Source organism: Sapajus apella, unplaced genomic scaffold (genome assembly GCF_009761245.1).
Source record: "Sapajus apella isolate SASKATOON/1434 unplaced genomic scaffold, GSC_monkey_1.0 scaffold14, whole genome shotgun sequence".
In the NCBI taxonomy this organism is placed as follows: domain Eukaryota; kingdom Metazoa; phylum Chordata; class Mammalia; order Primates; family Cebidae; genus Sapajus; species Sapajus apella.
The window spans coordinates 8,063,644-8,079,772 of NW_022436954.1; the positions used below are offsets into that span (position 1 = coordinate 8,063,644).

At 49.4% G+C, this 16,129-nt stretch overlaps 1 protein-coding gene and 1 non-coding gene across 4 annotated transcripts in view; both read left to right on the forward strand.

The window, feature by feature from the left end:
• Positions 1 to 15,475, forward strand: part of SLC22A8 (solute carrier family 22 member 8) — a 24,438-nt gene extending 8,963 nt beyond the window's left edge. For all 3 annotated transcript variants that reach the window (XM_032283056.1, XM_032283057.1, XM_032283058.1), the window contains exons 3-11: positions 7,964 to 8,067; positions 8,624 to 8,778; positions 9,315 to 9,483; positions 12,138 to 12,261; positions 12,473 to 12,588; positions 13,530 to 13,744; positions 14,430 to 14,538; positions 14,682 to 14,885; positions 14,973 to 15,475. In XM_032283056.1, coding sequence (XP_032138947.1) covers positions 7,964 to 8,067; positions 8,624 to 8,778; positions 9,315 to 9,483; positions 12,138 to 12,261; positions 12,473 to 12,588; positions 13,530 to 13,744; positions 14,430 to 14,538; positions 14,682 to 14,885; positions 14,973 to 15,072 — 1,296 coding nt within the window. In that variant the 3' untranslated portion in view covers positions 15,073 to 15,475. The remainder of the gene's footprint in view (positions 1 to 7,963; positions 8,068 to 8,623; positions 8,779 to 9,314; positions 9,484 to 12,137; positions 12,262 to 12,472; positions 12,589 to 13,529; positions 13,745 to 14,429; positions 14,539 to 14,681; positions 14,886 to 14,972) is intronic.
• LOC116555233 lies at positions 2,417 to 2,607 on the forward strand. Its single transcript, XR_004270435.1, has one exon. It is a non-coding gene; the product is annotated as a U2 spliceosomal RNA (small nuclear RNA).
• Positions 15,476 to 16,129: the final 654 nt, after the last annotated feature.

Consider the following 16,129-nt stretch of genomic DNA (forward strand, 5'->3'; position numbering starts at 1 on the left):
TTTTTTGAGATGCAGTTTTGCTCTTGTTGCCCAGGCTGGAGTGCACTGGCACAATCTTGACTCACCGCAACCTCCACCTTTCGGGTTCAGGTGATTCTCCTGCCTTAGCCTCCCGAGTAGCTGGGATTATAAGCGTGGGTCACCACGCCCAGCTAATATTTTTTTGTATTTTTAGTAGAGATGGGGTTTCTCCCTGTTGGTCAGGCTAGTCTTGAACTCCCTACCTCAGGTAATCCGCCTGCCTTGGTCTCCCAAAGTGCTGGGATTACAGGCGTGAGCCACCACATCTGGCTTTATAAGGTTATTAAGGCATTACTTGCAAAGCTTTCTCCTGAACTTGATGCTTCTTCTCTTTCTTCCCCACCACTTTCCTGATGCGTCAACCCACACAGAAAGACATGGCAGTGAGTTTCCTACCCTTCCCTTCCAGAACCCAGCTCCCTTGGGGCTCGGTTACATTCCAAGAAAGGAAAAAGATGGTCAAGAACACAGAACTAGACCACGTGCAGTGGCTCACGCCTGTAATACCAGCACTTTGGGAGGCCGAGGTGGGCGAATCACCTGAGATCAGGAGTTTGAGACCAGCCTGGTCCAACATGGTGAAAATCCATCTCCACTAAAATTATAAAAACTAGCCAGGCGTGGTGGCAGGTACCTGTAGTCCCAGCTGCTTGGGACGCTGAGACCAAAAGAATCACTTGAACCTGGAGACAGAGGTTGCAGTGAGCCGAGATTGTGCAACTGCACTCCAGCCTGGGTAACAGAGTGAGACTCAGTCTCAAAAAAAAACAAAAACACTGAACTGCAAGAACATTATGTGGAATTGCCAGAAGTTGATGAGACAGGTCAGCCAAGGTCATGTCAAGGGCTAAACAGAAGCACCAGGAAGTTGAGTAGCTGGCTCTGTTCAACCAGCAAGTTGAACTTTCTTTCCCCTCTGGGCTTCATCAGTAAAATAAGGATAATTAAATCCAAGAACTCCAAGTGGCACAGCCTATGCATGGAGACACGGTCCAGGGAAACACAAGTCACACTCAACACTTTGAATAATAATCAAGATATCTGCTATAGGTTTCCTTAACAGGGCCTCCTTAGGGGCTTTATACAGAAAGCCTGCCAAAATTCTCCCAGCCCCATTCACTCATTAATTATTTGTTGAGCAAACATTAACATATACTATGCAGCAACTACTCAGCTATTAGAGATCAAAACACAAATGAGACATTCTCTGTCCTCCATGAGAGTACAGCATACAGGAGGGCAAAACAAAGGAATAAGCAGCTAGAATGCCAAGTCATAGGTGCCCTATTGGAGGTAAGAACAAGAAAGGGAAAGGAGGAATGCCTTACCTACTCTGGCAGGCTAGAGACTCTTCTCATCCATCTGTCCTTTTGGCAAACATCTATTAACCACCTGTTTGTGCCAGATGACCATAAAAGAAGTTCCTGGCTCTCCAAAAAGATGATCTTGACATGAGTTTCAAAGGACTGCCAACATTACTAGAAAAAGGGGATCATAACAAGCACCAAAGCAAAGAGGAACGCAATAGCATGGAGCTTCTGTATGAAGCCCAAGGACTCCACATGGCTCAGACTACCATGGAAACAGTCAAGGGAAACACAACTCACGCTCTTGACACGTTGAGTAATAATCAACACATCTGCCACAGGTGTTCTTCACAGGGCCTTTTTAGGGTCTTTGCACAGAAAGCATGCCAAAATTCTCTCCAAATACCTTCCTCTCTCCCAGAAATTCCAGGATGACTTTAAAAATCTCTCCCATTTGCTCCACACCTGGTTCCCTCATTGCCATGCTTGTCTAGTCCCAATCCCCTTCGAATCACACCTTATAAAGCCAGCAGATACTTCATACATCGAGGAATCACTCTGTATATTAGTTTCCTAGGGCTGCCATAACAAAGCATAACAAATTGGGTTGCTCAGGGCAACAGAAATTTTACTGTCTCACAAATCTGGAAGCTAGAAGTCCTAACTCAAGGTGTTGGTGTGTCCTCTCCAAAGGCTCTAGGGAAGAATCCTTCCTTGCCTCTACCTCAGCTTGTAGACACATCACTCCAACCTCTGCCTCTGTGTATCATAACATCCCTGTGTATCTCTCTTTTTTTTTTTTTTGAGACAGAGTCTCGCTCTGTCAACAGGCTGGAGTGCAGTGGCGCAATCTCAGCTCACTACAACCTCTGCCTCACGGGTTCAAGCGATTCTCCTGCCTCAGCCTCCCAAGTAGCTGGGACTACAGGCACATGCCACCACACGTAGCTAATTCTTGTATTTTTAGTATAGACGGGGTTTCACCATGTTAGCCAGGACAGTCTTGATCTTCTGACCTCATGATCCGCTCGCCTTGGCCTCTTCTCTTCTTATAAGAACACAAGTTACAGCGAATTAAGAAGCAGCTCATAGCTTCTCAGCCTTCTGGCTAAGATCAAGTGTAGTATCTGTTCTTAACAGTTTAATATCTGATACATCCTCTATCCGAGGACAATATATTAAACGGATTTTTGGAAATAGGAGATGGAATAGGAGCTTGCTCTGTCCACTCCATGCATCGACCTGGTATTGCAGTACTTCCAGGAACGGTGCACAAAAATAAATACATAAATAAATAAAAAAGAACCAGCTCTACTTCAGTATAACTACATCTACAACAACTCTATTTCCAAATGAGTTCATATTCTGATCCACGAACAGTTAGAACGTCAGTGTATTTTTTGGAGGGACACAAGTCAGCCCATAACAGCTGCACGTCTCAGATGTGAGTTTCGGTCTCTGTCTTGAAATAAACCAAGCAGTGCTTGGGCAAACCACCTACCCTGTGAGCAGCCAGTTCTTTGTCTATAAAAAGAATAACAAGAGTACCTACTTTATAAGGTTATTATGATTTTACTTGCAAAGCTTTCTCCTGATTGTCCCTGATCTAAAAAGACACCACAGCCATATTTTTCTCATCAGTTCTGATGTGCTTCAGTAACCATGAAATCTCTGGAAGCAATTTAGAGTGCAATTGAAGTTCAATTTTTAAAAAATATTTAACCACAAAGCACTCTTCCTTCTAAACTTCGAAACTTCATTGAAGGATGATAAGAGTAGACACTTTTTCCTTAGAAGGTCTTCCAGTCTGACCGTGAAGAAAAAACACTTCTCTCCTGCTCACTGGTGTGTGGTTACACCCTCAGCACATACAGCCTACAGACACTATTGTGCTCATTCTGGTGAAATGAGGCAGTTCTCCACATAGCATTTGGAGTGTGGGCCCTATAACCTCTCATGGAGACACTGGCAGATCTCTAACTTCTAAGGCTCTCAGTCCCTCTGTGCTTTCTGTGAAATGTTCACACATTCAATTCTACAAGTATTTATTGAGTGCCTACTATGTGTCAGGCACTGTTCTTGACAATGAAAGTACAGCAGTAAACAAAACAGACTAAAAGCCTTATCTTCATCAGGCTGATATTTTTGGGAAAGAAATACAAAATAAACCAAAAAGATGGAAAATTATGAGCATTCTGATGGTATAAGTACTACTGAGAATATTAAGTAGGGTAGGGAGACACAGGCTGCCAGGAGTTATACTTGTAAATAGGGAGGTCTCACTGAAAAGATAACATTTGAGCAAAGATCTGAAGGAGATGCAAGCTAAGTAGCTGTCTGGGAGGATAACATTCTAGGCAAAGAGAACATATGCCAAGACTCTGAGGTAGGAGTACACTTGAACGTTTACGGAGCAGCAAGGTGAGCAATTCAACAAGAGCAGAAGTATGTGAGGGAAAGGGAAGTAGCAGGTGAGAGCAGAGAGGTGACAAGAGGTTAGCTGATTTTGCAGAGCCTCATAAGCCATTGTAAGGATTTTGGCATGTTCTAAACAAGACTTAAAGTTCATTCCAGGAATGACATTTTCTGTAAATTGCTCAATTTTGTGGTAGAAACCAGTTTGTGACAGTTATTCTAAAGCCTACACGATCATGAGTATCAAGGTAGAAACCAAGACCCAGCCCATCTGGTCTCAGATGGTGGAGCAGGACAGCAGCCTGAAACTATTCCAAGCAAGTCTGACATTGACCCTCTTGTGATCCAAACAGATTACTGATTTCTTAAGACACTCATTATTATGGAGGTTGGGATAAAAATCTAATTTCCATTTGCAACTTCTTATGGGATGTATCAGGATAGGCTAGGTTGTTACAACAACAATAATTCATGGCCTGAAGAATATTGAAATGTTTCTCCTTCTCATATAACAGTTCCAAGGTGAGCAGCATTTTAGGCCAATGTGTGGTTCTGCTCCACAGGGTCATTCAGGGACCCAGGCTGACAGCAACTCTTCAGAGTTGTTCTAGCTGTCACCATTCCCTCCAACAGGAGGGGAGAAAGCATGCAAGTTCAGACTAGGGAATCCCTCTTAAGCAAATGAGGTGGATGTAACATACATCTCTTCTACTTACATTCCATTGTCAAGAACCACATGGTCCCACCGAGCTACAAGGTCATCAGGGAAATGTGCTATTTACTATGGAAGAAGGGGCAAATGAATTTGGGTGAATAGTAGGTCTCTCCTTAAGATTTTCCTAAAGGGACTTTACATAGCATCTCACAAAGTACAGAAGTCTCTCTAGATGCCCACTTGCATATTCCACCTCACACCCCCTTGCTTCTTCCCTTACCTTTTTCCTGCCTTCATTTCCTCCTAACACACATACCATACAGGCCCCCTTCCCAACTAAAAGGGATCACTGGGCTTGCTGGCCATGCTGGGCCACTTTGAGACAGCTGCAGGACCTGAAGACTCCATACACCACCATCCTCCCCCACTTTCAGCTGGGGAAAGAGGGAAAGAGCCCCCTGGAATGTGTGTTTCTTCACCTTTTGGAATGTTTTGCTTCCAAAATATTCTTGTGAGGCATTTCTATTGAATTAAATTCTCCACTTCATTGCACAAGTAATTCAGATGGCTGGAGCAAAGGGTGCATGTTGGGGATTAGCAGATTAGACCAGACAGGTAGGCAGGGGGCAGAGCACAGAGGGCCTCATAAACCTGTGTTAATGGAGTATTATCTTTACCCAAAGGGCAAGGGGAAGCATGACAGGAACCTGATTTGAGTGACATTTTAGCCATTCAGGTTATCAGGGGAAGAATGGCTAGGAAGGGATGAGACCGAAGGCCAGGACACCTGCCAAGAGGTTGCTGCAGCAGCCTGGTCTGGGCCTCAGTTTCTTTATCAGTAAAGTAGGGTGATATTATTACATTAGCACCTACATAATAAGGTTGTTGTAAAGATTAAAGCTAAAACATGGAAAAAGCTTAGAACAGTGCCTAGTACCTAGAATGCCCTGAATAAATAACAATGCCATTACTAATCTAAGTACAAGATGATGAGGCTGACACTAAAACAATAGTAGTGGAAATGGAAGAAACCAAATTCCAGAAATATAAAAAAGCTAGAATCTTGAAGATCAAGTGATTGTGGAGTAGGAGAGAGGAAGGAGTCGAGAGGGTTATCAGCATGATCTCACTTATATGTGGCATCTAAAAACAAAGTCCAATTCGGGCCGGGCGTGGTGGCTCAAGCCTATAATCCCAGCACTTTGGGAGGCTGAGGCAGGTGGATCATGAGGTCGAGGCCAGCCTGACCAACATGGTGAAACCCCCCCTACTAAAAATACAAAAATTAGCCGGGTGTGGTGGTGTGTGCCTGTAATCCCAGCTACTCAGGAGGCTGAGGCAGGAGAATTGCTTGAACCCAGGAGGCAGAGGTTGCAGTTAGCATATCACCACTGCACTCCAGCCTGGGCAAGAGAGCGAGACTTCGTCTCAAAAAAAAAAAAAAAAAAAAAAGAAAGAAAGAAAGAAAGAAAGAAAAATCTCCAATTCACAGAAGTAGAGAGTATAAAGATAGTTACCAGAGGCTCAAGGTAAGGGTCTGGAACAAGGGAATGGGGAGTTACTGGTCAAAGGGTACAAAGTTTCAGCTAGATGGGTAGAGTATACGTTGAGATCTGCTGCACAGCAGAATGGCTATAATCAGTAATAGTGTATTGTTTATTTCACAATAACTCAAAAGGTGACTTTCAAATGTATCACCACAAAAAATGTCAAGTAAATGAAGTGATGTTAATTAGCTTAATGTAATCACTTCACACTGCATACATATATCAAAACATCACATTGTTTTCATACATGTAATATAATTTGCCAATTAAAAATAATACAATTTTTTTTTGAGACAGAGTCTCACTCTGTCATCAGGCTGGAGTGCAGCGGCGCAATCTCTGCTCACTGCAACCTCCAATGCCCAGGTTCAAGCGATTCTCCTGCCTCAGCCTCCCGAGTAGCTGGGACTATATGCGCGTACCACCACGCCCAGCTAATTTTTGTATTTTTAGTAGAGACGGGGTTTCATCATGTTGGCCAGGATGGTCTTGACTTCCTGATCTCATAATCTGCCTGCCTTGGCCTCTCAAAGTGCTGGGACTACAGGCATGAGCCACTGGCCTGGCCAATATAATTTTTTTTAATAAAAATAAAAAAGAGGCCGAACGTGGTGACTAACATCTATAATCCCAGTACTTTGAGAGGCCAAGGCAGGCAGATCACTTGAGGCCAGGAGTTAGACACTAGCCTGGGCAACACAGTGAGCTCCTGTCTATACAAAAAAAATCCAATATTAGCCAGGTGTGGTCATGCACGCCTGCAGTCCCAGCTACTCAGGAGGATGGCTTGAGCCCAGGAGATTGAGGCTTCAGTGAGCCATGATCACACCACTGTACTCAGCCTGGGCGACAGAGTGAGGCCCTGTCTCAAAAAATAATAACAATCGTAATAATTTAATTAATTAATTAATTTAAAATAGAAGGGTATCAGTCACTGAGATTGGGACTTCAATGAGGAGTTCAGTGACAAGTCCCATTGAGTCTGGGATGTGCCTGTGACTTTATCCAAGAGGAGTTCTCAAGTTAGGCCACTGAATCTACTCCTCTGGAGGTCAGAAGAGAGATTGGACTGGAGGAGTAGATTTGGAATCTTCAGCATAAAATAGGAATTGAAGCCATAGGAACACCTGGCATTGACCGGGGAAAGTGGAGAGAGAGGAGAATTCAGGAAGAGCCCTGGGGAAGCTTCAAGGGCTAGGCAGAGAGAAAGGAACCACAAAGGAGAGGAGGAGTGCAGAACAGCAGGAAGCCCTGACAGACGGAAGGCAAGGTCAGCGGCATCCACATCTGCCAGAGGGCAAGCCAGTACAGGATTCGGGACATTCCGTCGGGCATCGTAAAAAAGAAGCTTCAGTGACCTTGATAAGCACAGAATCAGTGGGCAGATTGGGGGCAGAATTGAGAAATGAAAAAGGGATGAGGACAGAGCAATAGCAAGAGTAGTTCCTCGTTCAAAGAATTTGGCTTTGGAGGGAAGAGAGAAATGGAAGTGAATGGGGAAAGGAAAAAGGTTTTAAGATGGAGAGACTTGGACACACCCAAATACGGATAAGGAGGAGCAGAGAGAGGGAGAGATTGGATATGCAGGATGAAGAGGGGTGGCAAGGATAGAGAAGTGTCCCTGTAGAGGAGAGAGAGAGAGGTCAAGGGTGTTGGCAGAGGGACTGGCCTGGGCTGAGTGAGAGGTGGGGAGGAGGCATGCAGGGAGTCGCAGGGACGCAGGCATCTCGGAGGGGAGGAAGGAAGAAGTGGAGGCCGGACCTGGATGTGGCAGCTGAGTGGACTTTGAGAGCCATATGACAGGCCACACATGCCTGAGGGATACAGGTCGGGGCCAAAGAGCCACAGACAAACCCAAGGAGCCCCGAGCCAGGCTGAAAAAGGAAATGGTCCTTGGGAGGTAGGCGCCAAGTTAGGGCACTGGGAGAGGAAGCCCACGTGTATGAGGGCACAGGCTGAGCATGGCTGAACGGGCTGTCTACACTGGGTCAGGCTAGCCCAACCTTTCTCCTGTGCAGTGGGACTTGGTGTGCAACTCCAACAAACTGAAGGAGATGGCCCAGTCTATCTTCATGGCAGGCATACTGATCGGAGGGCTCGTGCTTGGAGACCTGTCTGACAGGTGAGATGTGGGGGCACAGCCCATGGAGGCATGACCCATGAAGACAACCCCTCCCTGCTCTGCTCCACCCAAGCACCCTCAAAGAGGCAAAGAGCTGGAGGAGGGTGGGATGGCCCTTGCTGTGTGGTCTTGGGCAAGCCTCACTACCTTTCTGGACCACAGCCTTGTCTCCACCCGAAAGCCCTTACAACTGGAATCTTCCAGCCTTCCTTTCTTCCAGGGAGAAAAGCCTCCAGGTTTTGGGACATAGCGTAGTGGCTGCATAGCAGTGGAGGCAAAGCAGACGGACTGCTTAGAGATGGGCGGTCCTTTGACCCCTGCTCAGTCAGCTGAGCCGAGATGGATGTAGAGATCACATATTAACTCAAACCTCTAATTGCAAACTTGTCAAAAAACAACAATTACCAAGAAAGCTCTGTGTGGACGGGGAACTGTACATGCCCCACGGGGAAGGGTTGGGGGTCGGATTTAGCCCTTTGCCCCACAGTCTGCAGAGTCACTCCTCCTGGCAGGCACAATGTGGCTAACCTGGTCCCTCCTCTCCTTTGAGCCGCAGGTTTGGCCGCAGACCCATTCTAACCTGCAGCTACCTGCTGCTGGCAGCCGGCGGCTCCAGTGCAGCCTTCAGCCCCTCCTTCCCCAGCTACGTGATCTTCCGCTTCCTGTGTGGCTGTGGCATCTCAGGCATCACGCTGAGCACCGTCATCTTGAGTGAGAGCAAGGGGGCAGTTAGCTGGGTTTTGGGGCGCACAATCCAGAAGCCAAAAGAGAATGGGGTCTGGGTCTGGCTCAACCACAGGCTCCCAGTGACCTTGGTCAAGGTGCCTCCCCCTCTCAGAGACCCCATTTGAACTTAACATTGACCACAGGCATAGAAATAACAGCTGTCAATACTGAGGACATACCCAGGGCCTGACACTCTGCTAAGTACACAACCTCATTCAATAACACTTGCAAGTAAGTGACACTATTGTCCCCATTTCATGGATTAGGAAACTGAGGCAGAACAGGGAAAGTCACTTGCCACAGGGAAGCCGTGGTCAAGAGCTTGAGTTTGGAAACAGACACACCTAGGTTTGAGTCCTGCCCCCTGGAGCCTCAGCTGTGGCATCTGTAAAATGGGAATGATGAATTTAGGGTCAGCAACAGATCAGGTAGCTGTGGGGAGTCAAAAGCCGGTGCCCCTTCACGGGGAGGTGCCTGGGGCCTAGCAGAACCCTAATCTGGTCCTTGGGCTCTTCCCACAGATGTGGAGTGGGTGCCTACCCGGATGCGGGCCATCATGTCAACAGCACTCGGGTACTGCTACACCGTTGGCCAGTTCATTCTGCCCGGCCTGGCCTATGCCATCCCCCAGTGGCGCTGGCTGCAGTTAACTGTGTCCATTCCCTTCTTCATCTTCTTCCTGTCATCCTGGTATGTGTTCCTCTCCTCTTCATCTGTTTCCTTAGGCGCCCCATGGCCACACAGGGGAGCCCATCCCTGCCCTGGCCGGCTGACTCTGTGTCCCTGGGCACCCCGTCCCAGAGTCAGGGAAGGGCACTCCAGGGAGGAGGAATTACATGAACAAATGCATGCTGCAGAAGAGAGCAGGGATGCAGGGCCGTGGGGAACCAGGGCCTGCCTGCAGCTGAAGAAGAGGGTAAGTGGAGGTGGACCGGATGGGGACCGGCTAGGAGAGGACGGGAAGCTGGGGGGCCTGGGCTTCATGTGAGGGAAGTCTGGACTTCATGTAGAAAGCCACCGAAAAAGTCTGTGGTGCTACAGGCCTGACCAAGATTCCATTTGTGAAATAATAGCCCAGAAGGACAAACCCAGCTGAGACCCAACAGACAGATGGGAGAGGACTGTACAGGGAGGAGGATTCTGGGAGACTAATCTGGGAAATATCTTGAAGGAAGAATCTGGAGAATTTGGGACTACTGGAGTTGAAGTATAAAGGAAAGTTCAAAGAGGAGCCTGACCCTGGGAACCTGGGAAAATGCAGGTCAGCCTGGGTCTCTATCCAGAGCAGGCAGAGGGCTCATTACCAATGTGTTGAACCCCAGGCCACACCAAAAGACAGGAAATGGGTCTTTAGAAGGTAGTCAGAGCTGGCCAGCCACGGTGGCTCACGCCTATAATCCCAGCACTTTAGGAAGCCGAGGTAGGGGGATCACTTGAGGTCAGGAGTTTGAGACCAGCCTGGCCAATATGGTGAAACCCCATCTATACTAAAAATACAAAAATTAGCTGAGTATGGGGATGCACTTCTGTAATCCCAGCTATTCAGGTGGCTGAGACAGGAGAATTGCTTGAATGTGGGAGGTGAAGGTTGCAGTAAGCCAAGATCACGCCACTGCACTCCAGCCTGAGCAACAAAAGCAAAACTTTGTCTCAAAAAAGAAGAAAGTAGTCAGAGCCAAAGAGCAGGAAATCCCAAGGGAGCTCAGGAAGCGCAGGAAATCCCAAAGGAGCTCAGGAAAAGAAGTGAAGTCTTGGAGCTATCTTTATTTTTCTTGAATGGAGTCTTGCTCTGATCCCAGGCTGGAGTACAGTGGCACGATCTCAGCTCACTGCAACCTCCGCCTCCCAGGTTCAAGCGATTCTCCTGCCTCAGCCTCCCTAGTAGCTGGGACTACGGGCACACACCACCATGCCCAGCTAATTTTTGTATTTTCAGTAGAGACAGGGTTTCACCATGTTGACCAGGATGATCTCGATCTCTTGACCTCGTGATCCCCCTGCCTGAGCCTCCCAAAGTGCTGGGATTACAGGCATGAGCCACCACACCCGGCATCTGGAGCAAACTTTTATTGAGCATGTGCTACATGCAAGGTCTGCTTTGGGCATCAACCTACATCGTCTCTGACCTTCATGGCTTCTCTGTGTGAGGGAGACATTATTGTTCCCATTTTACGGATGAGGAAACTGAGGCTCAGAAATGTGAAGCAGTTCCTCAGAGTTACACAAAATAATGCAAAGCTGGGATGGAACCTCAGCTCGGAAATGAGAATAGCAGCTTCCAGAGGGGATGGGCAACCTGGGGGTGACTCAGACTCAGGAGGCAGAATAAGGGTAGGCGATCAGCAGAGTACAGTCGAGAGCTTGGGCCCGTTCACTGTGTGACTTGGAGCAAGTCTCATGCACTCTGAGCATCAGGATTTTTCTAGGTAAAATGGAGATAACATTGCCTGTCAGCCAGAGTTTCATGGGCCTGGTACATAGGAAGGCTCGCTAACTATAAGCCATTGCTGCCATAATTCCCAGGAAGAGGAGGATAGAGTCCAGGCCCTGGCTGTGGTTTTGAGAGGAAGTCACTGATAATCTTGGTAAGAGCAGGCTCAGGAGACTGTCAGAGCAGGAGGAGGGATACTAATGGGCCCAGGAAGCTGCCACCATCAGTTGGGGAAGTGGCCCGGAGGCCAGGCAACCAATGCCCACTCCCTGAGGGCCTCACTGGATCCAGGTCACCCACAGGGGCTACAGCTAAAGCTGACCCCACCTTGGACCAGACTTTTCCAAACACCACTCCTTCCTCCCCTCATCTCAGCCTCTTCCTTTCCTCTTATCCTAGGGACCCTCAGGGACTGCTCAGAATGAGCCAACCTCAAAAGCATAGCCTGGGGGCAAGGGAGAGTTAGGGGTGACTGCACATTTGCCAATCCCAAGACTCCATGCTGTGCTCACACCCTCACCACAACTCCCCCAGTAGAGTTCAAGGAAGGCTGGGGAGGTGGATGTGCAGGACCCCTCAGCCTTGAACAAGCTGTCCCCTCCCCAGGCCCCACCTTCCTTGGCCTAGAGCCTGGGGCTCCTAGTTAAGGAAGACACCCAACAATAACAAGTAGCCCAGGTAGGGGCCAGAGGAAAGGCTCTTCTGGAAGGAGAAGAAGAGAACACTGGAATTTGTGCTGGCTGCAGGCAGCCCAGGTGCAGAGTTTGGCCAAGTTTAAATTCCATGAAATCTGCAGTGACAGCTCAGGTTTCTGGTCCTCCTACCCCTTGGCCCTGGCTGCTGATGTTCTTTCAGCCTCTCAAAAGGGCCTCTGGAGTGGGAGGAGCCACTGTGACTGGTCTCTGGCCCCCAGGTGGACACCAGAGTCCATACGCTGGTTGGTCCTGTCTGGAAAGTCCTCAAAGGCCCTGAAGATACTGCGGCGGGTGGCTGCCTTCAATGGCAAGAAGGAAGAGGGAGAAAGGCTCAGCTTGGAGGTAGGGGCTGAGAAGGACTGCAGTCTGGGAGCCGGGCCCCTGTGCTCCACTGTGGAGCTGTACCCTCCCCTTACCTCAGTTTCCCCTGCTCACAGCCTATACCCCATCTGATTCCCTGTGTTCCTCTAGAGGCACTGGTCTGCATCTCCCTCTCTTCTTCCTGCCTACCAGCTGGTCATTAATGGCATCCCTCCCCCTCCTCTGCCCCAAGGAGCTCAAACTCAACCTGCAAAAGGAGATCTCCTTGGCCAAGGCCAAGTACAGCGCAGCTGACCTGTTCCGGATACCCATCCTGCGCCGCATGACCTTCTGCCTTTCCCTGGCCTGGTAACCTTCCCCCACCCCCAACCCCATACCCTGACAAGGCAGGAGTAACAGACAAGGCCTCCAGCAGGCTCACCTAAGGGCATGGCCTAGGGCATCTGAAAGAGAAGTCAGGGGATCCCCTTTCCTGGGCCACCACAGCCCAGCCCAGCCCCAGAAATCTACTGCATTCCTGCTCCACACCCAGATCCAGCCATCAGGGTCTGCTGCCCTCTGGGGTCACAATGCCCCACCCCTCACCCACAGGACAAACGCTCCAGACCCCTTCCCCAGCTCACATCCCTGCCACTCAGTGTCCCCATGCTCTGCTTCTCTGTCACTGTCCCCCTCTGGTCCAGCTCTGTGGGAACCCCACAGAGCAAGGCTGGCACATGGGGCTTCAGGCGTGAAAAAAAATTATATTTCTCTCAAGTTTTCTCTTCTGTCTGATTTCTCCAGCTCCCTGAAAGCCTTTTCTGGTTCTGAGGCCCTTCCCACCCTGGCCATTTCCTTGTGGATAGAATTCAATTTGTCCAGGAACCCTTCAAAGGAATCCCACAGTTCAGAGAGAGGAAGGGGAAACATTAGACCCAGGCGTGCAGCTCAGTGCTCACCTCCCCAGTCTGGAGGTGAAACTGCTGCCCAACCAGGAGAGATCACTGACTGCCTCCTTTGGTCTCCAAGATTCCCTCCAGTCCCGATCTTCTCTACAGTCAGTTTTCGGTGCCTTTGCCACCACGCCCTGGACCATGCCCACGTCAGACATGGCCAGTCAATCACAGCGCTTTCTCCCTGAGCCCAGACACATTCTCAGAAACCTCAAAAGGACACTCAAGTAGCCCCTATCATCAGTTGCAGTTGGCACAAGAAGTGAAGCTATTCATCATCCTGGTGACCCAATGACCAGCATGGGGAGTGGCCTCTGCCTGGCTGTAGGTGCTAACCAATCCTTCTCTGCCTCTCAGGTTTGCCACCGGTTTTGCCTACTATAGTTTGGCTATGGGTGTGGAAGAATTTGGAGTCAACCTCTACATCCTCCAGATCATCTTTGGTGGGGTCGATGTCCCAGCCAAGTTCATCACCATCCTCTCCTTAAGCTATCTGGGCCGGCACACCACTCAGGCCGCTGCCCTGCTCCTGGCAGGAGGGGCCATCTTGGCTCTCACCTTTGTGCCCTTGGGTGAGAGACTGGGGCTACCCCAGAACCCTCTGGAAGAAGCTGCCAGGTTGGGTGCCAGGGACTCCACTGCTGGCTCTGCCTGTAATTCACTGTGTTACCTTGGGCAGTTCCCTGCACTCTCTGGGGCTCAGAGTCTCTCATCCAGAAAATAACTCAATTGGGCTAGATAACATCAAAGCTCCTTTCCAGATCTGACTTGGACTGGGTAAAGTATGGTGGTATCTGGACAGTGTGAGAAATGTTGCTGTATTGAGAGTGTCCTGAGTGACATCACTGTAGAGGATAAGCTGAGATGGTAAAATGACAGAGCCATGCTCAAGAAAGACCCCACAACCTACTCCATCATAACCTTGGAAAAGCCACGTTTAATTTATATAGGTGTTAGTCGGTTGATACACCTATATCTTTCCAAAGGAACTTAAGGTATTTTAAGACAAGAACATATACAACCATATGCAACAAAATATAAATGGGAATAGAGGATCAGAGGCAGGGAAAAACACAAACATAGCAGGACACAGGCATGTAAAGAATTAGGAATAGCAGAGGGACTATTACTCAGCTTTAAGTTTGGATCTGAGCTTCCTGGAAGCCAAAGCAAAAAGGGAGACAAGATCAGTTAAGAAGTGAGAACTCTTAGGTGCTCCTGAACCCCAAGGCCCACCACATTTTCTTTCCTCTGCAGACTTGCAGACCGTGAGGACAGTATTGGCTGTGTTTGGGAAGGGATGCCTATCCAGCTCCTTCAGCTGCCTCTTCCTCTACACAAGCGAATTATACCCCACAGTCATCAGGTAGGTGCTGGACCTGGGGCCAGGCCCAGCCAGAGGACTCAAGGTCAGGTGGGACTGTGGCATTGTCCTGTCCCCTGCCCAGGGGAGCCATCCTTTATGAACCCCATACACAGGCTGCCAATCCCTACTCTGAAACCTCACAGGCAAACAGGTATGGGCGTAAGTAACCTGTGGACCCGCGTGGGAAGCATGTTGTCCCCGCTGGTGAAAATCACGGGTGAGGTGCAGCCCCTCATCCCCAATATCATCTATGGGATCATCGCTCTCCTGGGGGGCAGTGCTGCCCTCTTCCTGCCTGAGACCCTGAATCAGCCCTTGCCAGAGACTATCGAAGACGTGGAAAACTGGTCAGTCACTGCCTCCGGCCCCATCAGTGCTCCTCCTTGGGGAATCAGGTCTGGGTCAAGGGCTTTTCCTGAGTTCTCTGTCCCTAGGTCCCTTCAGGCAAAGAAGCCAAAGCAGGAGCCAGAGGTGGAAAAGGCCTCCCAGAGGATCCCTCTGCAGCCTTACGGACCAGCCCTGGGCTCCAGCTGAGGACAACGGAATCCCCTTTCCCTAACTTCCAAAGACTGATCCTAGCCAGGCATCTTGAGGGTGCAGGGAGGCCCCAGATGGGTCCATGCTCCTAGGATGAAACCTTCGGAGAGCTTGGTGAAGGTATCTCCAACACCACCACCAGCGCCTCCCACCCAGCCACAGGCCTTCCCATACCCATCCCTGCCCTTGTTCCTGCAACCCAGGCCCTGCCATTCTTCTGTCCAGCCCTTCCCCACTGGCCACCTTCCGCCACTGTCCCGGTTCTCTTCCTCTGAAGTCCCCTGATATTCCCTGGCTCAGTCCTAACAAGACTGAGTCTTAACAAGATAAGAAGTCCTCCCCTTCTTGCCTCCCACACTTTTCTTTGATGGGAGGTTTCAATAAATAGCGATAAGAACTCGAGCCATGATATTCGGGAACAGGGGTGGGGATGGGAGCTGGCCACTGTGTGGACACATGAGCATGCACATCTGGGTCCGTCCATACTTTCATGTACGACAGGCCTGTGTACAGGCACCAGAGGTACATGCAAGCTGGACTGATATGAACATATGTGAGCATGTGTGAGTGCTGTGAGGTGTGTAGACCACGCCTGTGCATGAAAATACATGTGTGTGTCTACATGTCCCAGCATGCCGTGAGCAGATGATCGACCAGGCTCAGAGTGGCTGCAGACAGAAGCCAGAGCCCCTCCAATCCTGATTCCTTTCCCCCGATCACCCCAAATCTCTGATCCATGTCTCAGCCCCGTGCCCTGCAGATAGTTTTTCTCCTGTTAACTGAGAAAACTGTACCTGTAGCTGACCACTGTCAATGTCCGCTGCCATGTTCCAAGGGCCCTCCGGCTGCAGCAGAACAGCCAATTCTGCCAGGCACGGTGGCTCACGCCTGTAATCCCAACACTTTGGGAGGCCGAAGTGGCTGGGTCGCCTGAGGTTGGGAGTTTGAGACCAGCCTGACCAACATGGAGAAACCCCGTCTCTACTAAAAACACAAAATTAGCTGGGCGTGGTGGCTCATGCCTGTAATCCCAGCTACTCGGGAGGCTGAGACA